The sequence below is a fragment of the Oncorhynchus kisutch genome, linkage group LG29 (assembly GCF_002021735.2).
Source record: "Oncorhynchus kisutch isolate 150728-3 linkage group LG29, Okis_V2, whole genome shotgun sequence".
Lineage (NCBI taxonomy): Eukaryota > Metazoa > Chordata > Actinopteri > Salmoniformes > Salmonidae > Oncorhynchus > Oncorhynchus kisutch.
This window is the reverse complement of record NC_034202.2, coordinates 8,879,822-8,900,976: the sequence shown is the minus strand read 5'-3', so window position 1 is coordinate 8,900,976 and position 21,155 is coordinate 8,879,822. Positions and strand designations below refer to the sequence as shown.

At 46.5% G+C, this 21,155-nt stretch overlaps 3 protein-coding genes across 4 annotated transcripts; 2 read left to right on the top strand and 1 right to left on the bottom strand.

Annotated features, from left to right (window-relative positions):
• Positions 1–439: 439 nt before the first annotated feature.
• On the bottom strand, positions 440–1,336 carry lage3 (L antigen family member 3). Its single transcript, XM_020466031.2, has 3 exons — positions 1,246–1,336; positions 977–1,105; positions 440–837 (listed from the first exon to the last, which is right to left on the bottom strand). Exons 1-3 carry the CDS (start codon positions 1,293–1,295, stop codon positions 693–695), a joined length of 324 nt encoding a protein of 107 aa, XP_020321620.1. The 5' UTR covers positions 1,296–1,336; the 3' UTR covers positions 440–692.
• A 341-nt stretch (positions 1,337–1,677) lies between these two features.
• Positions 1,678–16,414, top strand: LOC109874143 (cGMP-dependent protein kinase 1). Of its 2 annotated transcripts, XM_020465946.2 has the most exons (22): positions 1,678–1,746; positions 1,867–1,980; positions 2,264–2,463; positions 2,730–2,862; positions 2,942–3,008; positions 3,219–3,318; positions 6,008–6,121; positions 8,899–9,004; positions 10,470–10,533; positions 11,036–11,113; positions 11,310–11,404; positions 13,127–13,192; positions 13,476–13,550; positions 13,716–13,812; positions 13,931–14,070; positions 14,154–14,243; positions 14,524–14,665; positions 14,818–14,981; positions 15,102–15,224; positions 15,467–15,529; positions 15,752–15,818; positions 15,897–16,414. In XM_020465946.2, the coding sequence occupies exons 3-22, from the start codon at positions 2,268–2,270 to the stop codon at positions 15,993–15,995; spliced, it is 2,079 nt and encodes a 692-aa protein (XP_020321535.1). In that variant the 5' UTR covers positions 1,678–1,746; positions 1,867–1,980; positions 2,264–2,267; the 3' UTR covers positions 15,996–16,414. The 2 variants fall into 2 exon arrangements, with proteins under 2 accessions (XP_020321535.1, XP_020321534.1); XM_020465945.2 differs by having other exon boundaries at positions 1,699–1,980.
• Positions 16,415–17,247: 833 nt separating this feature from the next.
• On the top strand, positions 17,248–18,841 carry stc1l (stanniocalcin 1, like). The gene is made up of 5 exons (XM_031808808.1): positions 17,248–17,484; positions 17,759–17,901; positions 18,039–18,146; positions 18,302–18,405; positions 18,473–18,841. Exons 1-5 carry the CDS (start codon positions 17,370–17,372, stop codon positions 18,768–18,770), a joined length of 768 nt encoding a protein of 255 aa, XP_031664668.1. The 5' UTR covers positions 17,248–17,369; the 3' UTR covers positions 18,771–18,841.
• Positions 18,842–21,155: the final 2,314 nt, after the last annotated feature.

The following is a 21,155-nucleotide window of genomic DNA, read 5'->3' as shown; positions in this document are numbered from 1 at the left end:
GCACATTTTGCCCTCAGAACAGCCTCAACTAGTTGGGATGTGGACTCGACAAAGTGTTAAGCGTTCCACGGGGATGCTGGCCCATGTTGACTCCAATGCTTCCCACAGTTGGCAAGTTGGCTGGATGTCCTTCGGGTGGTGGACCATTCTTGATACAGATGCGTGGAAAAACCCGACAAACTCAAACCAGTACACCTAGCACCTACTCCCCATACAAAGGCACTTCTATTTAGTTTTGCCAATTCACCCTCTGAATGGCACACATTCAAAATCCATATCTCAGTGGTCTCAAGGCTTAGAAATCATTCTTTAACCGGTCTCCTCCCCTTCATCTACACTGAAGTGGCTTTAAGTGACATCCATAAAGGATCATAGCTTTCACCTGGTTAGTCTCATGGAAAGAGCAGGTGTTCCTAATGTTTTGTGCAATCACACTATCTGATTTTGAAAAATAGAAAGTTTATTCCACAATACAACCAAATGAATACATAGACAAATCTAAACAAAGAAATAGTCTATCCATATGTCACTGAAATGAGGCAATTCCCATGTGTCTAGATAAATAGCACTTGTACTTTTGTTTTTTGTTCCAGTTCCCTTATTTAAATAGAATGATGGAAATTGGGACAATGGTGTCCCTCTGTACTGGGGATCATTACAGCTCATCCTGGGTTTCTCTTTCCCTCTGGTCATCATGTCATTGTAGAGCTGACTGTTTGTGTGGTCACAGAGACAGGGGGTCCAAAGGCCTCCATGGTCTCCATCACAAGGGAGAGGTGGTCCATAAACGACCCCACAGAGACACGCAGAATACGGGCCTCATCGGCTCTCCACCTCCTAATGGAAAGAGGGAGATTCACGTGGACGGTCAGTATGATACAACTTAACAACCTCGTATACAGTGGTACCACCATACACACTTACACCATTGATTACACTTGGTGGTAGTACACGCGAACACACAACAGACACTCACACAGACAGCGTGCAGCCGGACACCGTGAGCTCCTTGCTGATGCCTCCTTTCCGGGGCTCACGGTCTGGGGAGAGGGACTGGAGCGCGATGGACGCCTCGCGACTTGATGGGAACGGGACGTCTAGTACACTGCGGGACTGTCAAGGAAGTTTTCACTGATTCATGCTAAATTATCAAAATATGCATACAATATTAAAGAGGCAATTTACGACCAAGCGTTAATGTCAATAACCGTCATATTGACGTCTTATGTGGAGTACATAGGATACAATTCCAATTTGCCTTGCTTGTGATTGTTTTCCGTGCAGGGCGCCGCCATGATGGTTTTTCTTCTAAGTAAATCAAGATGTGGCGACCGCAGATTCGTCTGGATGCAACAAATATAGATTTACAATCTGATGTGGAGATTCGTCACGGTTGATGAATAAAGTTGTTTTTACATATACAAAAAACGTAACGTGGATTTGTCTACATAAAAAAAAGTTTTAAAAGTTGTTAACAATCTTATTAGCAATAGACCTATTCAACATATTGAGCTTGACACATCTCAGGCAAAACATGTGAATCCAATATGTATGTTGTTAAGGATATTATTTAAATGATGTAAACTAATCACCCATACGTTTATGTAAAAAATATATCTACATGTGTATGCCAATGGACGCGCGCGCACAGCTCCGCGTATGGCTACATTGAATACTCTAGAAATTGTCATTTGAGCGATCCGCTCTTCACTCGAGCGCAGCCGGCAAAGGGCGAGAATGTGTCTGGTAGGTATGTCTATCTTCATGATCGGAAGTGTCTTTATACACCTTTAAAACTTCCGTTTTTAATTAACATTCGTCGCAGTCTCATTTCGATTAGCCTGTCCTGTTTGATTTTCACATCAGCTATAAATCCATTTACACACGATGAGATTGGTGATCCGCACATAACTGTGAGTGCAGCATTAGCAGTCGGCACGCGCATCTTCTTCACTTACACCCAGACAAGCGCTTGGACAGGTAAGACAACATGTTTTACATCTTCAAATGTATTTTTACTGCATTAACGCGAAATTCCCAAAGTATCAGTAAGTGGTTTATGTGTGTTAGATATTTCCGTTTTATAGTAACCTGCATGTGCATATGGTTATTGTATTTCACTGTGTTTGTGTGGATTAAGCAATAATGAATTCAGCATGTGGTGGGGTCCCCAAAACTCACTAGTGAAACTCTTTATTCGCCATTCCTGTGGTGTGTGCCTCTGTCTGACTGCCTATCCTCCTGCATGTAATGTGCATATCAGGGCTATGGGTACTTTGAGGGACTTGCAGTTTGCACTGCAGCTGAAGATCGAGGAGCTCCGCCAGAGAGACAGTCTGATAGATGAGCTGGAGTTGGAGCTGGACACCAAGGATGATCTCATCCGACAGCTGCAGACAGAACTGGACCGCCATCGCAACGCTCCTCAACACGCAGGGGCCACTGGGAGCACAGAGAACACAGGTAGGTGCTACTCGTTACACCCTTACATGAACATGCACCTCTAATACAACACAGACCTAGAGGAAGAGGAAAACAACACAGGGTACCAGACCAGTCATAATGCCCCTGGAGGTGTTCAAGTGAATTCAAGGGTAGTTAGGCATGAACCTGTGAGCCATCACTCTCAAGGCTAATGTGACAGATTGGGGTTGAACGCGGTCTCCTAACTGCCACAAGACTGTGTTAGCTCGCTGAGGTAAAGCCTGACCAAAATGGGTGTCTGTCAGGACCCGGGCTGTCCCCACCAGTGCCTGATGAGCCGCAGAGGACTAAGAGACAGGCAATATCAGCAGAACCCACAGCCCTGGACCCTGCCCAACTCGCACACGTCACACTCACCAACTACAGCAAGAGTGAAGAGTGAGTACGCGCACGTGCACACGCACACGCACACACACACACACACACACACTGATCCTGTCTCTGTACATGTGTACAGGTCTAGAGAGCTGATCCATAGAGCTCTGTTGGAGAATGAATTCATGAAACACCTGGAGCAGGGACAGGTACTAGTATTACTACAACTGTATAGTATTACTGTGGTACTACTGCTACTCTCACTGTCTATTCTTAGATATCCAATTATTTATTCCCCCCCCTCTCTTTCTCTCTCAATTTAATGAAACAAGTGCTATATTTTTATTAATGGGTCTCTTGCTTTGTCTCTCTCTCTCTCTTTGTCTCTTTCTCTATGTCTCTCACTCCTCACTCTGTAGATTCAGACCATAGTTGACTGTATGCATCCCACTCGTCTGGCCCGGGGCTGCTGTGTCATACAGGAGGGAGATGACGGTTCTCTGGTCTATGTGCTGGAGGGTGAGAGGCATGGAGGGAGGTGGAGGGATGGGGGGGAGGGAGGGATGAAGCGAAAGAGAGGACGGGGGAAAATAGGGCAATGACGAGGGATAGAGGGAAGGGGGGAGGGAGGGTGAGCGAGAAGGGGAGAGAGGGTGAGAGGTGGAGGGAGGGAGGGTGAGAGATGGAGGGAGCGAGGGTGAAAGAGAGGAGGGCGAGACTGTGAGAGAGGAAGGGGGGAGGGAAGTAGATAGGTGAGAAGTTATGACAGTCTAGGCGAAAGGGGAGGCAAGGGAGGGACAGATAATACCACAATGAGACAGATATTTCACAGAATGTATAAATGTGAAGCATCCGGTCGGTGTTTCACTACCAAGTATGGTAGTGAGAGGAAGCCCAGTGGCCGGCAGTGGGAGATGATGGAACAAGATGGATTTTGCCAGACATTCTGCTAATTTACTCATCAAACATTTGATCTCAATACAGTTCTCTGTTCCCAAAACTACAATTTGTTACAAACAGAGTGGACTACGTTCTTTAGACTTTACCCTCTGCCAAGATTTTTTAAAATAGAAGGTGTGGATATGTGAATTGAGTTATTGCACACGCGCACTTTAGAGTACGAGTTCCCCAAATGCTAGAAAACGCCAATAGGATCTCATTAGCTCGTGTTTGGCTCTGCCCACCTCCTTGCTTGTTCTGCCATCTATGGCTCATTTGCTTCCATTTGAAACAACAGGCTGTGGTCTATCTTGGTTTAGTTATAAGAATCTTTGATTATACTATATATATCAGGTGATATCATACAGTGAGCTCACTGTAGCAGAGGCAGACAGGTCACACACACACACTTCTTGCTCTCTCAGGCGCTTTGAAACATCTGTTCCTGACACCTTGACTCCTCTCCTCTGAAAAATATCTAATCTGTCCTCTCTCTTTTTACCAGTCTCTTTGTCTCTCTCTGTTTCTCATTCACACACACACAGACACACACAATTAGACCATGTTGATTATACAGTCCATTCACTTTGGTATACATCCATCTAGAGAGTATGGGTGAATTACCATGAAGAGATTATTAATATCAATGCAGTCCTTTACAGTTGAAGTCAGACGTTTACATACACCATAGCCAAATACATTTAAACTCAGTTTTTCACAATTCCTGACATTTAATCCTAGTAAAAATTCCCAGTCTTAGGTCAGTTAGGATCACCACTTTATTTTAAGAATGTGAAATGTCAGAATAATATTAAAGATAATTATTTATTTCAGCTTTTATTTCTTTCATCGCATTCCGAGTGGGTCAGAAGTTTACATAGACTCAATTAGTATTTGGTAGCATTGCCTTTAAATTGTTTAACTTGGGTCAAACGTTTCGGGTAGCCTTCCACAAGCTTCCCACAATAAGTTGGGTGAATTTTGGCCCATTCCTCCTTACAGAGCTGGTGCAACTGAGTCAGGTTTGTAGACCTTGCTCGCACATGCTTTTTCAGTTCTTCCCACAAACGTTTTGTAGAATTGAGGTCAGGGCTTTGTGATGGCCACTCCAATACCTTGACTTTGTTGTCCTTAAGCCCTTTTGCCACAACTTTGGAAGTATGCTTGGGGTCATTGTCCATTTGGAAGATCCATTTGCGACCAAGCTTTAACTTCCTGACTGATGTCTTGAGATGTTGCTTCAATATATCCACATAGTTTTCCTGCCTCATGATGCCATAGATTTTGTGAAGCGCACCAGTCCCTCCTACAGCAAAGCACCCACACAACATGATGCTGCCACCCCCGTGCTTCACGGTTGGGATGGTGTTCTTCGGCTTGCAAGCCTCACCCTTTTTCCTCCAAACATAACAGGCCAAACAGTTCTATTTTTGTTACCAGAGGACATTTCTCCAAAAAGTACGATCTTTGCCCCCATGTGCATTTGCGAACTGATACTTTTGTACCTGTTTCCTCCACCATCATCACAAGGTTCTTTGCTGTTGTTCTGGGATTGATTTGCACTTTTCGCACCAAAGAACGTTCATCTCTAGGAGACAGAACGAGTCTCCTTCCTGAGCGGTATGACGGCTGCGTGGTCCCATGGTGTTTATACTTGCGTACTATTGTTTGTAAAGATGAACGTGGTACCTTCTGGCGTTTGGACATTGTTCCAAGGATGAACCAGACTTGTGGAGGTCTACAAAAAAAATTCTGAGGTCTTGGCTGATTTCTTTTCATTTTGCCATGATGTCAAGCAAAGAGGGACTGAGTTTGAAGGTCGGCCTTGAAATACATCCACAGGCACACCTCCAATTGACTCAAAGTATGTCAATTAGCCTATCAGAAGCTTCTAAAGCCATGACATCATTTTCTGGAATTTTCCAAGCTGTTTAAAGGCACAGTCAACTTAGTGTATGTAAACGTCTGACCCACTGGAATTGTGATACAGTGAATTATAGTGAAATAATCTGTCTGTTAACAATTGTTGGGAAAATTACTTGTGTCATGCACGAAGTAGATGTCCTAACCGACTTGCCAAAAGTTTGTTAACAAGAAATTTGTGGACAGGTTAAAAAAACGAGGTTTAATGACTCCAACCTAAATGTATGTAAACTTCCGACTCCAACTGTAAGTGTGAATGAGTGGGGAGTTGGGGAGTTCTGTTCAGGCAGGTTTGATGATGTAATGTTGTTTATGTGCCTGAGTGTGTGCGGTTGTGTGTGTGTAGAGGGAAAGGTGGAGGTGACTAAAGGGGGACAGAAGCTGTGCACCATCGATCCCGGGAAGGTCTTTGGAGAACTGGCCATCCTCTACAACTGTACCAGGACTGCTACTGTTACAGGTAACACACACACACATCGCTGCTATTTTAGGTAAGACACACACACACTTATTTGATTGAGTTCAGGATTAGGAATTGTTTTAGTAATTTCTTCATCCTCCTCTCTGCCACTGACGTTTAGTCTGATGGATTGAGGTGAGATTTGGTGTCAGACTAGTGTGTGTGTGTGTGTGTGTGTTTAGGCTAAGTGATTGGGGTGAGGCGTGGTGTTAGATCTACGCTGTGCTAAAAGTATTTATTTAATATCAGCAGAGAGATACAGTAATAATTGAAAATCCCCCCCACACAGACACACACACACACTCTGTAGGCGGTGACTGTCTGATTTGGGCTATAATATGCCAGTGCTGTCAGTAGGCTGCCTGCCTGTGTGTGTGCGCACGTGAGTATGTGACCACCTCCGCAGTTCACAAATCATCCTCTGACATCTTCTACTCTTTCTTCTTTTTTTTGTCTCTCTCTCTCTCTCTCACTCCCTCTCTCTCTGAGTGGTGAAATGTTTACTGTACAATGCTATTCAGGGTCAGGCAGTTATTGGTCTGCTGAGCGAGAGAGGGAGGGAGAGAGAGATGTGAATAGGAAAAGAAACAACTCCTCTGACTGCTTTCTCAGTCCCTCTCCTTTAGCATCTCTCCCCCATCCTTTCCCCTCCTCTGTCCCTTCCTCTGTCCTGTCCTCTCCTCTTTCCTCTCCTCTGTCCTCTCCTCTGTCCTCTCCTCTTTCCTCTCCTATGTCCTCACCTCTTTCCTCTCCTCTTTCCTCTCATCTGTCCTCTCCTCTTTCCCCTCTGTCCTCTCCTCTTTCCCCTCCTCTGTCCTCTCCTCTGTCCTCTCCTCTTTCCCCTCCTCTTTCCCCTCTGTCCCCTCCTCTGTCCTCTTCTCTTTCGCCTCCTCTGTCCTCTCCTCTTTCCCCTCCTCTTTCCCCTCCTCTGTCCCCTCCTCTTTCCCCTCCTCTGTCCCCTCCTCTTTCCCCTCCTCTGTCCTCTCCTCTTTCCCCTCCTCTGTCCCCTCCTCTGTCCTCTCCTCTTTCCCCTCCTCTGTCCTCTCCTCTTTCCCCTCCTCTGTCCTCTCCTCTGTCCTTTCCCCTCCTCTTTCCCCTCCTCTGTCCTCTCCTCTTTCCCCTCCTCTGTCCTCTCCTCTTTCCCCTCCTCTGTCCCCTCCTCTGTCCTCTCCTCTTTCCCCTCCCCTGTCCTCTCCTCTGTCCTTTCCCCTCCTCTTTCCCCTCCTCTGTCCTCTCCTCTGTCCTCTCCTCTTTCCTCTCCTATGTCCTCACCTCTTTCCTCTCCTCTTTCCTCTCATCTGTCCTCTCCTCTTTCCCCTCTGTCCTCTCCTCTTTCCCCTCCTCTGTCCTCTCCTCTTTCCCCTCCTCTTTCCCCTCTGTCCCCTCCTCTGTCCTCTCCTCTTTCCCCTCCTCTGTCCTCTCCTCTTTCCCCTCCTCTTTCCCCTCCTCTGTCCCCTCCTCTTTCCCCTCCTCTGTCCTCTCCTCTTTCCCCTCCTCTGTCCCCTCCTCTGTCCTCTCCTCTTTCCCCTCCTCTGTCCTCTCCTCTGTCCTTTCCCCTCCTCTTTCCCCTCCTCTGTCCTCTCCTCTTTCCCCTCCTCTGTCCTCTCCTCTTTCCCCTCCTCTGTCCTCTCCTCTGTCCACTCCTCTTTTTCCCCTCCTCTGTCCTCTCCTCTTTCCCTTCCTCTGTCCTCTCCTCTTTCCCTTCCTCTGTCCTCTCCTCTGTCCTCTCCTCTTTCCCCTCCTCTGTCCTCTCCTCTGTCCTCTCCTCTGTCCTCTCCTCTGTCCTCTCCTCTTTCCCCTCCTCTGTCCTCTCCTCTGTCCTCTCCTCTGTCCTCTCCTCTTTCCCTTCCTCTGTCCTCTCCTCTTTCCCTTCCTCTGTCCTCTCCTCTTTCCCTTCCTCTGTCCTCTCCTCTTTCCCCTCCTCTGTCCTCTCCTCTTTCCCCTCCTCTGTCCCCTCCTCTGTCCTCTCCTCTTTCCACACCCGCAAGTCTTTTGATTGGACCATGTGTTCTACAGCGTTCCATTGTGTCCCTTCATGCTTCCTCATGTCTCTGTCTCTCTCCATCACCGGAGTTGATTGACAGGTAGTGAACATGTGTGGTGTGGGCGAATTACCCTCTATAGAATTACCCTCTGATTAGAATAGAGAGAAACAGTGTGTGTGTGTGTGTGTGTTATAGCAGGTAATTAGAGTGGGAATGTGAAGGCTCTCATCTCTAGAAGGAGAACTGTTGAGATAATGGCATTTCCTATCAACTGCTATGTGTACTGTGCTGTTGCGTGTTGTTGCACATGTGACTGCGTGTGTACTTTTGTCCGTGTATTATTGTGTGTGTATGTTTTTCATAAAGTGTGCAGTACGTGTGGTTGTAAATGTGTGTGAGAGAGAAAGAGCGAGACCTTGAAACTGTGCCCTGTTCATTCCTTTAGCAACCATGCACACACACGCACGCAGGGCCTGCATCTCTCTGATTGTTTGTGTATGTAAGTCTTTCATTGAGATTCCCTCTACTGGCTACTTGCTAAAGGATTGAATCATATTATCGTCTTTGTGTGTGTTGAACGGGATGGAGAGTGTTCCTGTGAGCGGTAGGTGTGAATATGGAGGCTTTGAAATTCATTGAAATTGTCCTGCTCTTCTTTCACCCCTCTCCACTTCCTCATATCTCTCTCTGAACCCTTCTCTCTGCCTTTCTGTCCCCCTCTCTTTCTCCTCTCCCTCTTTCTCCCCCTCTCTTTCTCCCCCTCTCTTTCTCGCTCTCCATTTCTCCCTCCAGCTCTGACGGACATTAAGCTGTGGGCGATAGACAGACAGGGTTTCCAGACCATCATGATGAGGACTGGACTCATTAAACACTCCCAGTATATGGAGTTCCTCCGCAGGTAACACACACACACGCACAGCTAACACACACAAACACAGGCACGCACGCACCCACTCACACACACACACACACACACACACACAGGCACGCACCCACACACACACACAAACACAGGCACGCACGCACACACACAGACACACACAAACACAGGCACGCACGCACCCACACAAACACAGGCACGCACCCACACACACACACACACACAAACACAGGCACGCACGCACACACACAAACACAGGCACGCATGCACACACAGGCACGCGCGCACACACGCATGCACCCACACACACACAGGCACGCACGCACGCACCCACACACACGCACAGCTAAAACACACACAAACACAGGCACGCACACACACAAACACAGGCACGCACGCACCCACACACAAACACAGGCACACACCCACACACACACACAAACACAGGCACGCACACACGCATGCACCCACACACACACAGGCACGCACGTACGCACCCACACACACACACGCACCCACACACAGGCACGCACGTACGCACCCACACACACACACGCACCCACACACAGGCACGCACGCACCCACACACACACGCACCCACACACAGGCACGCACGCACACACGCATGCACCCACACACACACACACAAACACAGGCACGCACCCACACACACACACACACACAAACACACACACACACACGCACACACACACACACAAGCATGGTTCGCTTCTGCTTGGAACACTCTTTATGATGTAGCTATGCAGACTTCTGTGAGCCTAGTTGGATAGACAGATGATTAAGATTCAGTAGCCACAGAACACAGAATGTTCGCTAGCTTCTGTCACGTCTATGGTTGCAAAGCTAAAAGTCATTTACCAAAGTTACTGGAATACTCTGTCATTTTGGTATTTAACAGGTAATCTATGGTCATTTTGGAAATTTCTACTAAAATAACTCTTTTTTTCAATAAGTATTTGTATTATAATTTTTTATATCCGTGTCCTTATCGCGTGTAACTAACATACGGACGGAGACAAGATACACATTCCTCTCCACGATTTCATCTGAGGGACAATAAAGTGCTGAAACCCTCATATTAAATGGTATTCACTAAGTTGATGGTTTATATTTAAAATAATGTATTACAGCTTCTTCACTCTATTTTTGATTTAAAATCATCTTTTTGGATTATTTGATATATTCCACGTGTGATAAATCCACGCAGAGGGCCAGAGATAATTACAAACACCTGAGATAATCTGAAGTACCCCAAATGGCCACTAGATGTTTTGTAATAAATTACATGAAATTCTTGAAAGTTACCAAAATTCTAGTAGTTTACTGGTAAACATAGAAAGTTTCAAGTAATATACCCTCCCTTTGCAACCCTAGTCACGTATTTTCAAATTATTATTCACACAATTGATTTTGGCAAGCATGTTGTTGTTGTTCTCTCTCCATCTCTTTCTCTTTCTGTCAGTGTTCCCTCCTTTCAGTCGTTGCCTGAGGACGTTCTTAGTAAGGTAGCTGATGTTCTGGAGGAGGTGAGGAGTGCACACACACACACACACACACACACACACACACACACACACACAAGCATGGTCAGATGGAGAGCAGCTGGTGGTGACAGTCAGTGTGGATTTGTTTTAAGAGTTTGTGTGTTCGTGTGTGTGCATGAGGGCACTTGCGTGTGTGTGTTAACTGCATACTGCCATAGTCACATGCCTTCCAGCTTTTAGAGACACGCAGACTGTTTCTCCTTTCTGTGGTAAAGTGCTTCATGCCCTTCATTTCCCTTGCTGTCCCCTCTCTCCATCTCTCCCTCCCTCCATCTTTCACTCTCTCCCTTTGTCTCTCTGCCCACCTCTCTCTCTCTCCTATTCTGCTGTCCTGTCTCTTTCCCTCTCCCTTGTCCTCTCCTGCTCCCCACCTCTCTCTCTCCTCCTCTGCTGTCCTCTGTCTCTCTCCCTCTCCCTTATCCTCTCCCACTCCCTTTCCTCATCTCTCTTTCTCCCTCTCTCTATCTCTCTCCCTCTCGCTCAGACTCACTACAGTGAAGGTGATTACATCATCAGGCAGGGCGCCACAGGAGACACCTTCTTCATCATCAGCGAAGGACAGGTGAGGAAGAGGAAGTGGAGGAGAGAAGTGTATAAAATCACAATCACACTGCCACCATGTGGACACAATCAGTAATGCAATTAAAACATACCAGTAATAATCATAATTTAAGTTCACAGACTTCCTCCCAATAACTTCCTCTCTCTTCCCCTCTCCTCTCCACCCCTTTTTTCTTGTCTCTCCTGTCTGCGCTCAGGTAAAGGTCACGCAACAGAAATCATCCAATGAGGAGCCAGAGTTTCTGACCACACTCTCTAGGGGGGACTGGTTTGGAGAGCAGGCGCTAAAAGGGTGAGACAACAGCACCTCTAACAACCAAACAACACCTCTAACAACCAAACAACACCTCTAACAACCAAACAACAACAAGCAGCTTTAGAGAACAACCAAACACTCCCCTCTAACAACACCTCTAACAACCAAACAACACCTCTAACAACAAATAACACCTCTGACAACCAAACAACAACAAGCAGCTTTAGAGAACAACCAAACACTCCCCTCTAACAACCAAACAACACCTCTAACAACACCTCTAACAACCAAACACTCCCCTCTAACAACCAAACAACACCTCTAACAACCAAACAACACCTCTAACAACCAAACACCTCCCCTCTAACAACCAAACAACACCTCTAACAACCAAACAACACCTCTGACAACCAAACAACAACAAGCAGCTTTAGAGAACAACCAAACACACCCCTCTAACAACCAAACAACACCTCTAACAACCAAACACCTCTAACAACCAAATAACACCTCTAACCAACCAAACAACACCTCTAACAACCAAACAACAACAAGCAGCTTTAGAGAACAACCAAACACTCCCCTCTAACAACCAAACAACACCTCTAACAACCAAACAACACATCTAACAACCAAACAACACCTCTAACAGCCAAACAGCACCTCTAACAACCAAACAACACCTCTAACAACCAAACAACACCTCTAACAGCCAAACAACAACCAGCAACTTCAGAGAACAACCAAACACACCACTAACAACAAAACAACTCCCCTAACAACCAAACAGCACCTCTAACAACCAAACAACAACAAGCAGCTTTAGAGAACAACCAAACACACCCCTCTAACAACACCTCTAACAACAAAACAACTCCCCTAACAACCAAACAGCACCTCTAACAACCAAACAACAACAAGCAGCTTTAGAGAACAACCAAACACTCCCCTCTAACAACCAAACAACACCTCTAACAACCAAACAACACCTCTAACAACCAAACAACACATCTAACAACCAAACAACACCTCTAACAGCCAAACAGCACCTCTAACAACCAAACAACACCTCTAACAACCAAACAACACCTCTAACAGCCAAACAACAACCAGCAACTTCAGAGAACAACCAAACACACCACTAACAACAAAACAACTCCCCTAACAACCAAACAGCACCTCTAACAACCAAACAACAACAAGCAGCTTTAGAGAACAACCAAACACTCCCCTCTAACAACCAAACAACACCTCTAACAACACCTCTAACAACCAAACAACACCTCTAACAACCAAACAACAAGCAACTCTAGAGAACAACCAAACAACACCTCTAACAACCAAACAACACCTCTAACAACCAAATACACCTTTAACAACCAAACAACAACCAGCAGCTTTAGAGAACAATCAAACACACCTCTAACAACCAAACAACACCTCTAACAACCAAACAACACCTCTAACAACCAAACAACACCTCTAACAACCAAACAACAACCAGCAGCTTTAGAGAACAATCAAACACACCTCTAACAACCAAACACACCTCTAACAACCAAACAACACCTCTAACAACCAAACAACAACCAGCAGCTTTAGAGAACAATCAAACACTCCAACCAATTGCCTAAGTAAACATATAGTCTCATAGGATTAGAGTAGAGTTGTCTTTGGCAAAGGAAGATAATAAAGATGACTGCTTATTTATGTTTATAATGAATGAATGAATGAATAAATATTTCTCTCTCTCCCCAGGGAGGATGTTCGTACGGCCAATGTCACAGCAGTAGGGGGAGTGACCTGTCTGGTCGTGGACAGAGAGTGAGAGACCCCTGGGGGGAGAAAGCAAGAGTGTGTGTGTGTGTGTGTGCCACAGGAGGCTGCTGAGGGGAGGATGGCTCAAATGGAGTATATGAGACCGTGTCAAACACATGGAAACCACGTGTTCAATGAGTTCAATGACCATTCCACTCCGGCCATTACTATGAGCCCATCCTCCCCAATTAAGGCGCCACCAACCTCCTGTGGTGCGTGTGTGTGTAACTGAACCCTTCTTCATTGGTAGATGCGGGGTTGTGTAACCCTAACCCCTCCCCTGTTCCAGGTCGTTCATGCAGCTGATAGGAGGGCTTGATGACGACAGCAGCAGACACAACGAGAGTGACGAGCTCAAGGCCAAGTAAGTGTCGCTACACCTCTCAATTCTCTTCTTCCGCTCCTCCTTTCTCTTGTTTCACCCAAACTAAGTTAAGTACATTTAGTTTGGGATATATCCAACCACACAGACTCGCTAGTTTCAGTGAAAAGATATTGGGCAATTGATTGACCCCCCCTCCGTCTCCAGGTTGGAGGCAGAGGCAGTGTTTTTCTCCAACGTGTCTCTCAACGATTTCCACGTCATCTGCACCCTCGGAATTGGAGGCTTCAGTCGCGTCGAACTGGTGGGTGCGAGTGTGTGTATAACGTGTGTGCGCTAACAGGACTGTGTGTGTGTGCAACGCCTGTGTATGTGTGTGTGTTTAATATGTATAATGTGTGTGTGTGTGTGTGTGTGTTCAGGTGCAGTTGAAGAGTGACACCAGCAGGTCGTTTGCTATGAAGGTTCTGAAGAAGCGTCACATTCTGGACACCAGCCAACAGGGCCACATCCTCTCAGAGAGACGCATCATGATGGACGCACACGGCCCCTTCACCGTCCGGTACACACACACACCACACAACCACTTCACTGACAATTACGCACACACACACACACACACTGACGCTGTGTGTCCTTGTCCAGGTTGTATCGGACGTTTAGGGACTCGAAGTATCTGTACATGCTGCAGGAGGCCTGTCTGGGAGGAGAACTGTGGACTCTACTGAGTGCCAGGTGTGTGTGTAGGTCTAGAACGACTCCAACTGAAACCTGACTGTACACAAACTGCTCAGCCAGCTATCCACTAACCCTAGTGTCATGCCCACATCTCGGTTCAACTCTAACCCTCAACCACAACCCACAACCTAACCCTAGCTTCACGTCCACCTCCCAGTTCAACCCGAACCAGAACCCTCACCCTGGCAAATTGTTACATATCAATAGAGTCGCGGTTGATAGTCTGAGCACCCCTGGATCATCTATGGGCCTAAACATGTTCATCTGACTCTTCTAGGGGTTCGTTTGAGGACGGCACCACACGGTTCTATACAGGCTGTGTTGTAGAGGCTCTGGCCTTCCTCCATGTTCGAGGCATCATCTACAGAGACCTCAAACCTGAGAACATCATACTGGACCAACGAGGATACGCCAAACTGGTACTAGTGCACACAAACACCTCCGACGCGGCATAGAGTTTTCAGAATAAGCAGGCAGTGTGGTTTTTCCTTCGTCTTCAGTTGATTGAATCTCGGGGCGCAGACACACAGAACAAAAAGCACCATTTTAAGTGTGCGTGTTTATCTATCAGGTGGACTTTGGCTTTGCTAAGAAGGTGGGTCTGGGTCAGAAGACGTGGACGTTCTGTGGGACTCCAGAATACGTGGCCCCAGAGATCATCCTGAACAAGGGACACGACATCTCTGCAGACTGCTGGTCCCTGGGGATACTCATCTATGAACTGCTCAGCGGCAGGTACACCGTGTGTGTGTGTGTGCGCGTGCGCGCGCTCAGAGATGGGATCTTCTTATTGGTCTCAATGCCGAGATTGTCTTTCTCTATCTCTCTCTCTCTCCCTCCCCACCTCCTCTCCAGTCCTCCGTTCTCTGGTTCTGACCCAATGAACACCTATAACATCATCCTGAGAGGAATCGACATGGTGGAGTTCCCCAAGAAGATCTCCAAGAGTGCTGCCAACCTCATCAAACGCCTCTGCAGGTTACACGCCCACACAAACAAACACACACACCCACACAAACACAGAGCATAGAGACCTCATCAAATGGTTCTTGCTGCAGAGTATGTATATGTGACTGTGTGTGTGTGTGTGTGTGTGTGTGTGTGTGTGTGTGTGTGTGTGTGTGTGTGTGTGTGTGTGTGTGTGTGTGTGTGTGTGTGTGTGTGTGTGTGTGTGTGTGTGTGTGTGTGTGTGTGTGTGTGTGTGTGTGTGTGTTGCCCAGGGACAACCCATCTGAGAGGGTGGGGAACCAGAAGAATGGGGTGAAGGACATCCAGAAACACAAGTAAGAGTTACCGTGGTGACGAGGACTGCTGGACCTACCAGCCAATAGGACTGCATGGAACAGAAATAGCTATATTCTCTGAAAGGACGTTTTGTTCTTCAGCTCCCATGCAGGTTATTTTGCCTCAATTAGGGTGCCATTTTTGGATACAGCCACGGTTATCTTCATACAACAACGAGAGCTGAGTTTAGTTGTCCTGTGATTCTTTTGATTTGTCTTCAGGTGGTTTGAAGGTTTCAATTGGGAGGGCCTCCGACAGACAACTCTGGCCCCTCCTTTCACTCCTACTGTGAGTATACACGTTAATACACACACACATATACACACACACACACACACACACTCAGCCGTGTCTCCTCTTTCCCAGGTGGAGGGTCCACTGGACACCAGAAACTTTGACTGCTTCCCCGATGACAGCGAGGCCCCGCCCCCAGACGAGGAGTCCGGCTGGGACCTGGAGTTCTAATTGGACAACATACATTATGTAGAACAGACATGCCCTTTCTGACATGTAGATTAAGGCATCGCGTCAGCTCCAATAATGGCATTTCTGTCTGCGCCCTCCCCAATGCGAACCTGGTTGTGCTAGGTTTAACTGGTGGGTTTACCAGGTGAGTTAGGAGTATCTGACAGGTTACCAGGTAAGCTAAGTATGTCAGGTTGTGGCTCTGCCAAAGTGAGCTGGGGGAGTGATAGAACCCCCAGGTAGCAGCGGCCAATCAGCTGCTGCTGTCACCGACTCCTCCTCGTGACAGTTTTCTACAATACAATAAGAGTTTTGGGATTTGTTTGTGTTCATCTGTTTTGACTGGGGTGATTGTTAGTTCCCGCAGTATTTGGTCGTAAAATATATAACCAAAATAAAAAGTATCTATCAAAAAACATTCAACTCTGTAGCAAATGTCTGAATAACTCGACAGAGCGGCGTCGTGCAGGAGCACCCAGAGGGAGAGAGATGTGACTGTGCATGTCAAGGGAAGAATAAGGGGAAGAGTGTGAGAATGAATGAGGGGAAAGTTAATGAACGTTAAAACAGAACCATTTCCTCTCTCACATGTCACAGCTCTGAGACCCTTAACAGCCATTTGAACCTCTTATGAGCGGTGACAGGTTATCAGATCCAAAATAGGTTGTCGACTGTTACTCCATGGCAACACAGGTCATTATGGAGACCCTGCCACCTCCACGAACAACCTCCCCCCCTGATAACACACACACCAACACGCATGCCTTTCACAATGACTGATCGGCCTTTCTACATGACTGAACCACATGAACATGAAACATGACTGGAATTTTTAAAACAACTCATTTCAGTTTCCTAGGCCTAATTTAACTTGGGAGGTCACCTACTCTAAATCAAAACTTGAGCTAATCGTAGTCGTATTACAATGCTGAAAGGTTTCTGGTTTTGCAGACAAGTCATTTTTCCTACAACCACACCTGAACAGTTGCTTCTGACATTAGCAGACCCATTGTAACCTCACCAGATGCATTTTGAAATAAACTAATCACTTTAGTTTCAATTTCCACAATGAACGTTCTTACATGAATAAATATGAGCAGACGCACGGAAAGTTCCAAAGCGCTCAGTGGAAACATTTGATAAATTAGCCTAACGCACGCACCGCGACCCCCACTGGAGATGCCGGTCGCTGATTGGACAAACCCGCTGGGGGTCCAGTGATTTGTGTAACAAACGGGTATAAAAAAAACAGCTCGTCAACGTAACACTAACCTGGGAACTAACAGAGAGCTACATCCCAAGTGTTCTCCACCAAAAATCAAGCCGACCTCTTCTACCTCTTGCACCCGATGAACATCACCATATTTCAACAAGATGCTAGCTAAATTCGGCCTGTTCGCGATCTTCCTAGTCCTGGGGACCTCCGCCTTCGATGTCGAACCGGAGGAATCCTCTCCTGGCCGTGCGCGCTTCTCCTCCAGTAGCCCCTGTGAGTACCGTTAGTTAGCCTAAAGTGCAAAAGACGATGCAAACTGCAGTTCTTATCCAAAAAAAGGCTGTAGATACAGAGTGCGTTGGGTTCATGCACAAGAGTTGGGTGTGAAAGTTGCCTCCTGTAATCAAACCTTGCTAAAATAGTTGCATACCCATGAATAGAGACATAGGCACTTTCTTAAATGTATGTGAGTGTAGCCCACTACAGCCTCTGTCAATTGCTGAAGTTTGATGTAACCCCCCCCCCCCCCCCCTCCCCCTCTCTCCAGCGGATGTGGCTGGGTGCTTGAATGGTGCTCTAGCTGTGGGATGTGGAACATTTGCCTGCCTGGAGAATTCTACCTGTGACACGGATGGCATGCACGATATCTGCCAACTGTTCCTCCACACCGCAGCTACCTTCAACACACAAGTAATCTGTACACACACACACACACTTTTTTGACGACCCACCGCAATGTCTCTAACCCTGTGTGTGTGTGTGTGTGTGTGTGTGTGTGTGTGTGTGTGTGTGTGTGTGTGTGTGTGTGTGTGTGTGTGTGAGCGCAGGGTAAGACATTTGTAAAGGAGAGTCTGAGGTGTATTGCCAACGGCGTCACATCTAAAGTGTTCCAGACCATCAGGCGCTGTGGAATCTTCCAGAGGATGATCTCTGAGGTCAGTCACTGGCTTTATTAGAGATTCAATCCGTGTCAGCCGTCATATCTTCCTATCGGCGCCAAAGTGATCCCAAATAACCTCTACTGTGTGGTAGGATGAAGTGCTAGTTTCTGAGAGTTAAAAGGGTTGTGTGTGTGTGTTTGTGTGTGTAGGTCCAGGAGGAGTGTTACAGTAGACTGGACATCTGTGGTGTGGCTCGCTCCAACCCTGAGGCCATTGGAGAGGTGGTACAGGTACCTGCACACTTCCCCAACAGGTGAGCCAAACTGTGTGTGCGCGTGACTAACCCGGTGTATTTGTCTAATGCGACGTGTGTGTTCCAGGTACTACAGCACTCTGCTTCAGTCCCTGCTGGCCTGTGATCAGGAGACAGTGGCGGTTGTCAGGGCGGAGTTTGTTTCTAGGCTGGGGCCAGACATGGAGACCCTCTTCCAGCTGCTGCAGAACAAGCCTTGCCCCCAGGAGTCTAACCAAGGTGCTAACTCCGCCCCCGCCGGCTGGCACTGGCCAATGGGGTCTCCCCCCTCCTTCAAGATCCAGCCCAGCATGAGAGGAAGAGACCCCACCCACCTGTTCGCTAGGAAACGCTCTCTGGAGGTGTCGGATAGAGAGATGGAGTAAAGAGGAGACAAACACTACCGGTCAAATGTTTTAGAACACCTGCTCATTCCAGGGTTTTTCTTTATTTCTACTATTTTCTCCATTGTAGAATAATAGTGAAGACATCCAAACTAGGAAGTAACATATGGAATCCTGTAGTAACCAAAAAAGTGTTATATTTTAATTTGAGATTCTTCAAAGTAGCCACCCTTTGCCTTGATGACAGCTTTGCACACTCTTGGCATTCTCTCAACCAGATTCATGAGGTAGTCACCTGGAATGCATTTCAATTAACAGGTGTGCCTTAAATGTTCATTTGTGGAATTTCTTTCCTTAATGTGTTTGAGCCAATCTGTTGTGTTGTGACAAGGTAGTGGGGGGATGCAGAAGATAGCCCTATTTAGGAAAATACCAAGTCCATATTATGGCAAGAACAGCTCAAATAAGCAAAGAAAAACGACAGTCCATCATTACTTTAGACATGAAGGTCAGTCCATACGGAAAATGTGAAGGACTTTGAAAGTTTCTTCAAGTGCAATTGCAAGAACCATGAAGCGCTATGATAGAACTGGCTCTCATGAGGACCGCCACAGGAATGGAAGACCCAGAGTTACCTCTGCTGCAGCGGATACGTTCATTAGAGTTACCAGCCTCAGAAATTGTTGACCAAATAAATGCTTCAGAGTTCAAGTAACAGACACATCTCAACATCAACTGTTCAGAGGAGACTGTGAATCAGGCCTTCATGGTTGAATTGCTGCAAAGAAACCACTACTAAAGGACACCAATAATAAGAAGAGACTTGCTTTGGGCAAGAAACACGAGCAATGGACACTAGACCCGTGGAAATTGTGAGATTTTTGGTTCCAACAGCCTTGTCTTTGTGAGACGCAGTGTGGGTGAACGGATGATGTCTCTGCATGTGTATTTCCCACCGTAAAGCTTGGAGGAGGAGGTGTTAGTGTGTGGGGGTGCTTTGCTAGTGACAGTCTGATTTATTTAGAATTCAAGGCACACAACCAGCATGGCTACCACAGCATTCTGCAGCGATACGCCATGCCATCTGGTTTGCTCTTAGTGGGACTACCATTTGATTTTCTCACCTCAACACTGTGTAAGGGCTATTTTACCAAGAAAGAGATTGATTGAGTGCTGCATCAGATGACCTGGCATCCACAATCCCCCAACCTCAAACAAATTGAGATGGTTTGGGATGAGTCGGACCGCAGAGTGAAGGAAAAGCAGCCAACAAGTGCTCAGCATATGTGGGAACTCCTTCAAGACTTTTGGAAAAGCATTCCAGGTGAAGCTGGTTGAGAGAATGCCAAGAGTGTGCCCAGCTGTTGTCAAAGCAAAGAGTGACTATTTGAAGAATTTTGATTTGTGTGACACTTTTTTGCTTACTACATGATTCCATGTGTAATGTCATAGTTTTGATGTATTCACTATTATTCTACAATGTAGAAAATAGTTTAAAAAATAAATAAAAACCCTTGAATGAGTAGGCGTGTCCAAACTTTTGACCGGTAGTGTACATGCACACCGCTCATACCTTATACACACAAACACACCACAGCTACCTTAAACACACAACTCAGACAGTCATGAATGCTTCAACTCGCCATGCATGCACGCACACACACACACACACGTGCACATGCACGCACACACACAGGTTTCTCCTCAAATGATTACGGCTAAATGATTAAGGGAAGTTTGGAGCTGCTGTAATGTAGAAGTTGATTTGGGGAAGCGTCGATCTCTAACTGCCGTTGAAAGTGTTTCTGTGCCGGTTGACGCTTGATGAGAGGGGGATGAAACTTGTTAGCTGGACGTTGAATGTGGAGGATGACATCCGCTCAGAACAGACTCAACTTAACCTAGAGAGCTGTTGAAAAGTCTGATCATTTAATGTGAACCAATTGAAACATTTCAAAGGCTATCTAAGAAGACGAACCTTCACTGTCGTTTCCATCTGATTTCAACATGGCACAGCAGTCATAACGTCCCCGTTTTGACCAGCGATTACCAAGAGAAGCCTATTTAAAAAGACCCCTGGATATATTACCATAATATTATTATTGATATATATTTTCTCACTAAATGTTTATTTATGACGTTGTTATACGTCTTTAGTTGTGATTGGTTTGAGTTGTCGGCAGCGGGCGGAGCTTGACATCTAGATGGGACGTCAAATTCGGATGCCGTGCTGTTATGCAGCTCTACGACGATGTCACCACCCCCTCACGGGGACATGATGTCGACGCGCTGGTCGTGGGGCTCACCACGTCCTTCTCTGTCACTGTCTGTGTTAATGTAAGATCCTATACTGTGTAAGAACACGACAATAGTATGCTGTGGAAGATGTGGTTAAATCGTGTATGATTTGAGATCCTGTGTGTGTGT

Coding starts and splice junctions, on each gene's coding strand:
- LOC109874143 (XM_020465946.2), top strand. CDS start 2,268: ATGGGTACTTTGAGGGACTTGCAGTTTGCACTGCAGCTGAAGATCGAG. Junction 3,319..6,007: donor TCTGGTCTATGTGCTGGAGG/GTGAGAGGCATG, acceptor GTGTGTGTGTAG/AGGGAAAGGTGGAGGTGACT. Junction 14,244..14,523: donor TGGACTCTACTGAGTGCCAG/GTGTGTGTGTAG, acceptor TGACTCTTCTAG/GGGTTCGTTTGAGGACGGCA.
- lage3 (XM_020466031.2), bottom strand. CDS start 1,295: ATGGCGGCGCCCTGCACGGAAAACAATCACAAGCAAGGCAAATTGGAA. Junction 1,106..1,245: donor AAGCAAGGCAAATTGGAATT/GTATCCTATGTA, acceptor ACAGTCCCGCAG/TGTACTAGACGTCCCGTTCC. Junction 838..976: donor TCCGGCTGCACGCTGTCTGT/GTGAGTGTCTGT, acceptor TCTTTCCATTAG/GAGGTGGAGAGCCGATGAGG.
- stc1l (XM_031808808.1), top strand. CDS start 17,370: ATGCTAGCTAAATTCGGCCTGTTCGCGATCTTCCTAGTCCTGGGGACC. Junction 17,485..17,758: donor CTTCTCCTCCAGTAGCCCCT/GTGAGTACCGTT, acceptor CCCTCTCTCCAG/CGGATGTGGCTGGGTGCTTG. Junction 18,406..18,472: donor CCTGCACACTTCCCCAACAG/GTGAGCCAAACT, acceptor TGTGTGTTCCAG/GTACTACAGCACTCTGCTTC.